This window comes from Narcine bancroftii, chromosome 7, assembly GCF_036971445.1.
Source record: "Narcine bancroftii isolate sNarBan1 chromosome 7, sNarBan1.hap1, whole genome shotgun sequence".
NCBI classification, from domain to species: Eukaryota; Metazoa; Chordata; class Chondrichthyes; order Torpediniformes; family Narcinidae; genus Narcine; species Narcine bancroftii.
The window spans coordinates 7,238,040-7,248,539 of NC_091475.1; the positions used below are offsets into that span (position 1 = coordinate 7,238,040).

General features: G+C 43.2%; 1 protein-coding gene across 3 annotated transcripts in view; it reads left to right on the forward strand.

The window, feature by feature from the left end:
- The first annotated feature begins 37 nt into the window (after positions 1-37).
- Positions 38-10,500, forward strand: part of chd1l (chromodomain helicase DNA binding protein 1-like) — a 71,893-nt gene continuing 61,430 nt past the window's right edge. For all 3 annotated transcript variants that reach the window (XM_069888729.1, XM_069888730.1, XM_069888731.1), the window contains exons 1-7: positions 38-276; positions 5,582-5,694; positions 6,315-6,421; positions 7,878-7,983; positions 8,392-8,423; positions 9,728-9,809; positions 9,949-10,111. In XM_069888729.1, the coding sequence (XP_069744830.1) occupies positions 177-276; positions 5,582-5,694; positions 6,315-6,421; positions 7,878-7,983; positions 8,392-8,423; positions 9,728-9,809; positions 9,949-10,111 (703 nt within the window). In that variant the 5' untranslated portion in view covers positions 38-176. The remainder of the gene's footprint in view (positions 277-5,581; positions 5,695-6,314; positions 6,422-7,877; positions 7,984-8,391; positions 8,424-9,727; positions 9,810-9,948; positions 10,112-10,500) is intronic.

The following is a 10,500-nucleotide window of genomic DNA, read 5'->3' on the forward strand; positions in this document are numbered from 1 at the left end:
TTTCAGGTTCTGGCCAATCGCGGTAGGAGGAGGACGCATGCGCACAGCCTGCCCGGTGCTCTGACCCGAGCCCAGGACGTGAGGCCGAGGGTCACTCTTGGCAGGGCGCAGCTTGTCAGCGCTGGAGGACCAGTAGTTGGGAGTTTTTCCGAGTCCGCTGCTCGAGAGAGTAAATCATGTCCCACTTCCTGCAGAACCTTGGCCGGGTATCCGGCCCGCGGGCCGCAGCGCAGGAGCGGTTTGTGGCGGAGGATGTGAGGAGCTGGGGCTTGACAGGTCGGTGGCGCCTCACCAGAGAGGGGGGACCACCTCTCCCCCCCCCCTCCTCCTCCCCCCCCTCCTCTCCTCCCCCCCCTCCTCCTCCCCCCTCCTCTCCCCCCCCTCCTCCCCCCCTCCTCCCCCCCCCCCCCCTCCTCCCCCCCCCCTCCTCCCCCCCCCCTCCTCCCTCCTCCCCCCCCCTCCTCCTCCCCCTCCTCCTCCTCCCCCCTCCTCTCCCCCCTCCTCTCCCCCCTCCTCTCCCCCCCCCCTCCTCCCCCCCTCCCTCCCCCCCCCCCTCCTCCCCCCCCCCCCCTCCTCCCCCCCCCTCCTCCTCCCCCCCCTCCTCCCCCCCCCCTCCTCCTCCCCCCCTCCTCCTCCCCCCCCTCCTCTCCCCCCTCCTCCTCCCCCCTCCTCTCCCCCCCTCCTCTCCCCCCCCCCTCCTCCTCCCCCCTCCCTCCTCCCCCCCCCTCCTCCCCCTCCCCCCCCTCTCCTCCCCCCCCTCCTCCTCCCCCCCTCTCCCCCCCTCCCCCTCCCCCCCTCCCCCCCCTCCTCCTCCCCCCCCCTCCCCCCCCCTCCCCCCCCTCCCCCCCCCCTCCCCCCTCCCCCCTCCCCCCTCCCCCCTCCCCCCTCCCTCCCCCCTCCCCCCCTCCCCCCCTCCCTCCCCCCCTCCCCCCTCCCCCCCTCCCCCCCTCCCTCCCCCCCTCCCCCCTCCCCCCTCCTCCCCCTCCCTCCCCCCTCCCTCCCCCCTCCCTCCCCCCTCCTCCCCCCTCCCTCCCCCCTCCCCCCTCCCCTCCTCCCCCCTCCCCCCTCTCCCTTCTCCCCTCCCCCCTCCCCCCCCCTCTTCCCCCCCTTCCTTCCCCCCCTCCCCCTGACTTCCTATCTCCCCTTCACCTTCCTTTTCCCTTGCACTCCCCATCTCCCCCTGCTCCCCTTCTCACCACACCCTCTCAACTCTCCTTCATCCCATTTCATCCCCACGCCCCCCTTATCCCCCACACCTTTCTCACCAACACCACGAGCCCCCTTCTCAACGCCACTATACTCTTCAATCCCTGTTAATTCTCACTCCTTGTATTTCACCCCACTTACCCTCATTAAACCCGTCATGAACCATCCCATCCTCAGCTCTGCCTGCACTGCTTTTTTTCCCTCATTCTCTGAACCTCCTCTCTCCACCAGTTATTGGCCCCCACACTGAATCTGTCCCCACTCCTCAGCTTGGGTGTTCACAATGATCTTTCAAATTTGGTGCCAATGTTGAACCCCCACCCCTCCAACATGTGCTAAACCTCTCTTCCATTCATTTCTTGAACTACCCCCTCCTCTGCTTCCTGCTTATAATAACCCCATCCTTGTTTAGCACCCACATTTGCAGCCTGAAGCCCTTCTCTATTTGCATTAATAACTCCTCCCCTGATCAGCATGTGCTTGCTCCCCCGACCTGATTCAGCCTCTGTGCCTACAAGTCAAGTTTATTGTTGCCTGATTGCACAGTAGAACCCAATGAAACAACATTCTCCAGTCCTTGATGCAAAACATGCAGACACACAACCAGATATAGCACACATACAGACAAACAACACATATGCTGGACAAGTATTTGTATATATAAATAAATATATATAAGTTTGTAAAGTTCTTTGTGTCATTATAACACTAACCCTGTCCCTGCTCTTTGCTTACAATGAGTTGCCTTTGTGCCAAACCTTAGTGTGTGCAGGACCACCACATGTCTCCTCCCCACTTCCAGCTCTTGGTGCTGTCACTTTCCTGGTCAACACCTATCATTAACTTCTAATCTTTGATGATTGCATTAACGTAGATCCCCTCAGTCAATCATGGAAAAACCAAAAAGCTATGGATGCTGGAACTTAAAAAACAAATAAAAACAGAAAATAATTGAACTACTCAGCAGGGCAGCTGTACCTGTGGAGAGTGAAATACTGTCAATATTCATTTAATCGTTGAATTTTTGGACCACTTTTTCAGGCAAAAAAACGGGGTCAACGATTACATAGTATTGACGCTTACATGAGTATGTACGGTAGTTTAATGTTTCAGGTTTTTAATCTTTCCTCAGAACAGTACTAATTTACCAAGGTTGTCTCACAATTTTTTGGTTAAATTGAACTCAATTTGGCCACTATTGTTCTGTAAGCTTGTGCAAAGTTAACAGTGTTTCAATCCTATAATATTCAGCTTATATCTTTCTGCATCAAAATGCATCTGCCCTTCCCACTGGCCTTTATCACTGCTCCACAAATAAAGACACTAAAACAGTTTCAATCTGATGATTATAAAGCAAGTGGCTGGGGATATATTCTCTTGATTCAGGAACCATTTCTTCTGCTTGGTTGTGTATCCGTGTCCATTGTTTAGCAGTGAACAACAATTCGAAGAATTGTACATCAGTTAACCCAGCATCTGTCATATTCTACAGCCCCTTTTTAACTGGCATCCCAGTTAATTGGCTGTACATTATCCCGGGATTGGAAGCCCTTTGTGCCGTTTCCACTAGGCCACCCTTAACTGGGACACTAATTGCTTTTCCACTGAACACCACTCATCCCCCCCCCCCAGGGATTGGAGTGTTCGACCTTCAACTGCAAACAGGTGACTTTCTGCTGTCCTTTTTCCACTAGTTTTATCAACACAGGGAGATGCGTAGGGGTAGAAGCAGTTAATTCCAGGCGTGAAATGATGTCATTTGACGCCAGCATTCAGACAGTATTCCTTTTCCACTGGACCCTGACCCAGTAAATTTTCAGTTAATTCCTGGGGCAGGGTGCCAGTGGAAGAGGGGCTAATGACCAGTGGTCCAAAGAAGCAGAAGACAGAGAGTTGGGCTAATTGGGAGAATATGCTAAGTGGTGCGTGTTCCACCATCTATTGGGATTCATGCCTACTAATGGTGTTACAGCATATGCCACTAAGATCACTATTGATGGAAGTAAAACATTCTTAAAATTATATTAATAGATTCTTTAAATGGTTAAAAAGTCTGAAAAATGCATTTCAGTGTAGGGAAATGAAAACCGATTTTTTTTAACCTAAAAAGTAATGTTATAAAGTTCGACGTAATAAACACCATGTCAGTAGTTCCTCTGTTTGCGCGAAAGCCGCACTGTGATTCTGGGCTGCACGAAAACCAACAAGGTCGGGTCAGATACAGCAATGAGCTCTCTGAATCCTTCTCCATTAACAATGGCGTGAAGCAAGGCTGTGTTCTCGCACCAACCCTCTTTTCAATCTTCTTCAGCATGATGCTGAACCAAGCCATAAAAGACCTCAACAATGAAGACGCTGTTTACATCCGGTACCGCACGGATGGCAGTCTCTTCAATCTGAGGCACCTGAAAGCTCACACCAAGACACGAGCAACTTGTCCGTGAACTACTCTTTGCAGACGATGCCGCTTTAGTTGCCCATTCAGAGCCAGCTCTTCAGCGCTTGACGTCCTGTTTTGCGGAAACTGCCAAAATGTTTGGCCTGGAAGTCAGCCTGAAGAAAACTGAGGTCCTCCATCAGCCAGCTCCCCACCATGACTACCAGCCCCCCCACATCTCCATCGGGCACACAAAACTCAAAACGGTCAACCAGTTTACCTATCTCGGCTGCACCATTTCATCAGATGCAAGGATCGACAACGAAATAGACAACAGACTCGCCAAGGCAAGTAGCGCCTTTGGAAGACTACACAAAAGAGTCTGGAAAAACAACCAACTGAAAAACCTCACAAAGATAAGCGTATACAGAGCCGTTGTCATACCCACACTCCTGTTCGGATCCGAATCATGGGTCCTCTACCGGCATCACCTACGGCTCCTAGAACGCTTCCACCAGTGTTGTCTCCGCTCCATCCTCAACATTCATTGGAGCGACTTCATCCCTAACATCGAAGTACTCGAGATGGCAGAGGCCGACAGCATCGAATCCACGCTGTTGAAGATCCAACTGCGCTGGGTAGGTCACATCTCCAGAATGATCGTGTTATATGGCGAGCTCTCCACTGGCCATCATGTCAGAGGTGCACCAAAGAAGAGGTACAAGGACTGCCTCAAGAAATCTCTTGGTGCCTGCCACATTGACCACCGTCAGTGGGCTGATATCGCCTCAAACCGTGCATCTTGGCGCCTCACAGTTTGGCGGGCAGCAACCTCCTTTGAAGAAGACCGCAGAGCCCACCTCACTGACAAAAGGCAAAGGAGGAAAAACCCAACACCCAACCCCAACCAACCAATTTTTCCCTGCAACCGCTGCAACCGTGTCTGCCTGTCCCGCATCGGACTTGTCAGCCACAAACGAGCCTGCAGCTGACGTGGACATTTACCCCCTCCATAAATCTTTGTCCGCGAAGCCAAGCCAAAGTATGGATCTGAGGACTCGGACACACGAATTTCAGCTGCTGGCACTTGAAACTTTCAAAATGAAGAGGGTTAAGCACAGGTATCTCCCGACTTAAGGAAATGCAGCATTGCTGGAGGTGCAGTCTTTTGTTTGGATTGCTGTTAAACTGAACCCTCACCAGATTCCTTGGGTGGGTGTGAAAGATAATACGGTGTGCCCAAAGATGAGTAAATCGTGAATCCTAATTAATCAGGCGCTGATTTGTCTTGAAGATTGGATTGTGCAATGTTTAAAAGCCCTGCACTTTCAGATTTAAAGGCTTATGTCTAGAAAAAGATCAGAAGTGATAGAATGGGAACAGTAAATGTCCATTAATAACAGTTTATTGAATCTTTTCTGTGCAGCATTTTACTGTGCTCTAGAGAGTATTATTTGTAGTGTGAATATGTTTGCTGTAAATTGAAAGATATAGCCATTGAAAAGAAACAGTTCTTGAAAAGGTAGAAACAGACAACAGTCAAAGCAACTGAGTGGTCAAATAAAACTAAAATATTGTACAATAGGTTTGATACCTTTTGATGTGTTTTGTCTTATCCTTTTCATAATCTCCGGTTTTCTATTATTCATGGAGGTGCTCCTCTCCTTTACCTTGCATCGTGTGGTGATTGCTTGGTCGCAATATCTTGAACGACAGAGCAAGTTCTGTGTTCTTTTGTAAACCTTTAAAATTATTGTCACAGTTTTTCCTATCTCGAATGTGAAAATATCAACAACGGGAACATTTTTTCTTATTTTCCTCCATCATTTATGCACATGCTTGTCCCAAAATCAGAACTACATAAAAGGTCTTAACTATGATAGCTCCAACTAACTTTCCCTTTTTCTAACTCTGTGCGCAATTCCCATCAACTTACCTCTTTTAGGTGGTACCTGAGCATATGTGGGATGGTATTACTAGCCTTATGCTTTCTTTTAGGTATAAATCTCCATTCCTACCAACTTAATGGCCTAAATTGGCTTGTTCATTGCCACACTATTCAACATGGCAGCATCCTTGCAGATGAGATGGGTCTTGGTAAAACATGTCAGGTAAGATAACCTGCACAAAACTTAGTAATTACATTGGTTAGATAAATGGAACATAAAAAAAAGCAAGGGTAAGATAGCCAGCCTCTTGGGCCATCTCTCCCTTTAAATAAGATAAAGGTTGATTTTTTAATCTCATACACTATTTCCCTGTGTTGTCTTTAATACCCAGAAATCTATGGGTTTATTTTAAATGCCATCAAAGAGAACCTCCACAAACCTTGGCAACAGTGAATTCCAAAATTTCACCACCCTCTAAATAACATAAAAATTAAAACAATCATTTAGATATTTATAAATGTTAAACTAAAGCAAAATCATTAAAAGGTTTATTTTCTTATTTGCCTCCGAAATCTTTGCTCTGTAGTCTTTGTTGAACTTGGTGGGGCCTGAAGTGTCTGGACTCGATTGGTGCAGATGGTGATTAACAATATGTGCAAGGTGGTATTGAACAACTTGTAGGACTAGAATCTGAGCAGCAGAGCAGAGGCATGAAAGGTTTAAGTATGAGAAGGTAAACTTTAAGATGTTGGGATTTTTGATTCGTATAGGCAAAATGATGGATAAATGAGATTCATTGAGGACCAACTTCACTGTGACAATTCTGTTCCTTTTTTTTCCAGTCAATATCTTTACTTCTCTATTTAACTGGAAGGCAAAAGGAGAAAGGTCCTTTCCTGATCCTGTGCCCACTGTCAGTAGTAAAGAATTGGACAGAAGAATTGGAAGGGTAAATTAAGTATTTCTCTTGTTCCTGGGTTACTTTGAATGTCAGTTTCCCTCATTTTCTTGCTTCTGCTCTTTACACATTTCCTTATTAATCCTGTGCCAAACATTGGTTGAAAAATTATTAAAATGGTAAAGCTGCAGATAATTAAAGATAATTAGCTGCCCAAGCACTCAGCACTAATTGTGGTTTTCCGTGTTGTATAAAATCACCTATAGTTTTAATTTGCCCAGACTTCAATGAAAATTTTAATGGTTCTTTATTGCAGTTAGAAGGCGCATAATTGGAAAATGTCAATGTGGATTGCATCGAGAATGTTGGTGCTACAAATATTTTTGATATTTGAAGCATTGTCCAAACCACAGTTATAAACATTATTTCCTAAAAATAATGGACTGTATGGTTATCAATGTAGACCTAAGCGTGAACTCTTCTCCCCCATGCCAGCATTTATCTGGTTTGGATGCTTGAATCCAATTGTGGAGCTTGGTTGTGAGACAGTGAATCTTCAAAGGCATCTGGTCCTTAGCCGCTGAAATACTTCAGCATGCTTGGGCAATATGTGGGGAGTACAGCCTTATCTCTCAAAGTCTGTGAATAAATAATTAAAACAACAATGTAGATTTTAAAAAAAGTAGCTCTTTTCTTCATTTCAAGGTAGAAACTCTATGTTCAGATGAATTGGGATTCTGATTGTCAGCAAGATCTGTTTGCCATAGAAAGTAGAAGCAGATTCCACGTGAAGCAGAGACAAATGGGCCTGTATCCATCACTCAGCTCATTCAGGACTTGCAGCAGTGCCACTGATGGGATTCATTTCTCTCAGCATGGATTAATGCTGGCAGTTTCCTTCCATTCTCCAACAAGATTGACTTGGCCTATTGTTTTGGCTTATAGATGTTGCTAAATTCTACTCTGCGATGCACGTGAAATAACACAACTCTTGCACACTGGAAATCCTTAACAAAATCTTGTTCAGGTTCTCTGTTTTCTCTCTCCCTCTAGTCAGAATATACTAAACCTTATCATAAAATAATGTAAAAAGGTGACTTGGTTTTTACATCTTTACCAATGCAACTCTTGATTCTGAGGTCAGCTTATTAAAAAGTTTTTAATAGGGTCAGACAGCTCAGTTAAATCTAGATGGCCATATGCCTTCTAATCCAGTGCAGTTCTGAGGATACTATTTTTAAGAAGAGCAGAGGATTTTCCAGTATATTAGTCAATATATTTAAAAAAAATTTACCTGGCAAATTGTCTGTTGTATTTCCAACATTATAAGGCTGACTGCACATCAAAGTGTTTTGGAACTTAATAGTCAGATGTGCTATTTGAATTGTTTATTTTTAAAATTTTCCTTTTATAATTAATATGGATAAAATGAGCAAATAGCCATATAGTATGCCATTGGAGCAGACTCGTACTTAGCCACTAATATAATAGTTAATTTATTCCACAGATTTGCTCCACAACTTTCATTTGTTGTGTATACTGGAGACAAAGATACAAGAATAGCTTTGCAACAAGACCTGGAAAATTTTCATGTACTTCTCACCACATATGAGGTGATAACAAACATCCATTTCAATACACTGTAGTTTGCAGAATCATTAATCACACTATCTTTATATGATGTAAGACTGAATAATGACAACTCATTATCCGTGTTCTTAGGCTAATTTTTGTCTTTGTATTGTTTAATTCATATACATGATTTAAAATTACAAAACTAAGTTTTTATGTGAAATTTTGTTCAGTAGAGGCGTGTAAAAGAAATTACTGTATTGGTATTAAATTAACCAATCTGCATAATTTTTAAGCAATAGTTTTGTATTATCAAAACTTGATGGTCACAATATACAAAACTTGTACAGGTTTGTTAATGGCTTGGACATACTGTATGCCTGTAGCCTTCTTGATTGAATGCAAAGAAACTTATTGATAAAATGATAAACATTTGTTGTTTGCTTTAGATTTGCCTGAAAGATGCTTCATTTTTGAGAAGGTGAGTTACTTTTTAAATTAGTTGTATTTATTTTTAAGAAATTTTATTTATATTGTAGGTAAAGTTGTGTGGTTGGTTATTAAAGTCACTTTGTCACTGAAGTATGAAATTGTAATTTTCATGTTGCTTTAATAGGAAGCAAAAAAATGTCTTTCTAGTATTTACACTTTTCATTTGGGCACTTTAAAATGAGGTGCTGTATTGAACCATGCTGGTTGTAGTTGGCAGTTATACAGGCAAAGACTGTTGTTTGGCCATTCACACACCAGTAAGAAAAAAGTAAATGCAGGCTATGTAACATCTGGAGAAACATTACTGTTAACATTGCAGGTCAAAGACTCAAGTGCTTCCAGCATCTATGGAAAGCAGTAGGGCTGTTAACCTTTTGGGTCTGAGCTCTTCATCAGAGATGCCAGAGATAGGCAAATGCCTGAATATGGTGGGGGAAGGAGCATAGGATGATGGTGAAAGCCGGTGGGAAAGGGAAAATAGGAGGTGATAGGTGGGGGGGAAGGGGAGAGAAAGCTGAGAAAGATGCTGTTTGATAAGAAAGGAAGGGAGTGGGGAGATAGAAAAAAGGAGGTGTGGATATCAGGCAGGGGAAAGTGGTTAAAGGGATGAGAGAAAGCAAAGAGGATGGGGAGAAAAGAAGGCATGCAGATTATCAGACATTGAATAAGTCAATATTGATGCAGTTTGGTTGGAGACAGCCAAGGTGTTCCTCCAATTTAAATTCCAAGAAGGAATTAATGTTTCAAAGAGAATGATGTAGAATCAGATCAATGGATTGAATGGCTCTTAGCATTTATATTGTGAAATGTGAACCTGAAACATTGCAGATAAAGTCAACATGGTCCATTTTATTAGAGGTGTATTGCCAGAAGTGCCTTTAAAATGAAATTTAATGTCATCTTGAATATGGAGCAGTGGATGTTGAAGAGATGATAAAATAACTGCATAAGGATGTTTCTATTACCACAAAAATTGACTACTTTAATATTAATATTAATATTATTAAAGTAGTCAATTTTAAGTCACCATTTTGATTGAACTATATTACCTGGTGCCTAGCCAACACAGAATATGGTACAAAAATATAATCCAAGCAGAACAATACCTTTCGATTCAGGCCAAAGAAAACAGTCCCTATGTGGAAAGCACAAAATCAAATTTTATACAGCTTTCCAAGACCCAAAGAATTCCAAATGTTGTGAAATTTGTGTTTAATTTAAATCAGAATATTTATCAGTAAATATCAGTTTAATTTATCTTCAACTAAGCTAACATATTTGTATCAATTCCAGATTTAACTGGAGTGTTCTGATTGTGGATGAGGCCCATCGGTTAAAGAACCAGAACTCTCTACTGTATAAAACTCTGAAAACTGTAAGACTCTTTTAATACAACTGGCACCTTTGCTGAGAATGCCACATCCTTAAATCCATCATTTTTGAATTTTGTACCAACATTTTAATGTATAAAATAATAGAAACGTGCTTATTAGTGATTGAGTTGTTCTTGCTAGTTTTCAGTACGATTCACACTTTTGTTGACTGGAACACCGGTACAGAACAATCTTCATGAACTCTACTCATTGCTGAGCTTTGTGGAACCAAAAGTGTTCTCACCAGATGAAAACGAAGAATTTGTTAAATACTACAGGAATGTGGAGGAGAACACAGAACTTGGTATGCTTGTTTTGCCAGTGGTAAAGTATTTAATTTTATTATGCAGGAAAGCAATTTAATTAAATTCTATCCCACGATAACTTCCTCTCATTTTTGGTACAGTAGAAGTCCAAAAATCCGGATGCCAGAAATCCAGACCACCCATGAATCTGGAATTTTCAAAAACTCTCAAACCTTTTAAATTTAGTGAGCTTTTGTGTGGATGCGTCAGCGCAACAGACATAAAACCATAAGTGACCATAAAATAACTTGTGCTTCTATTTGTATACTGTATTCTTCTTTTACAAGTTCATTTTATAACATGCTTTTTTGTAGTGAAATTTTTCTGTTTTCATTTTTGTCATGTGTTGAATTTATTTTCCTTTAAAACTGATTGTTTTGATAAATGA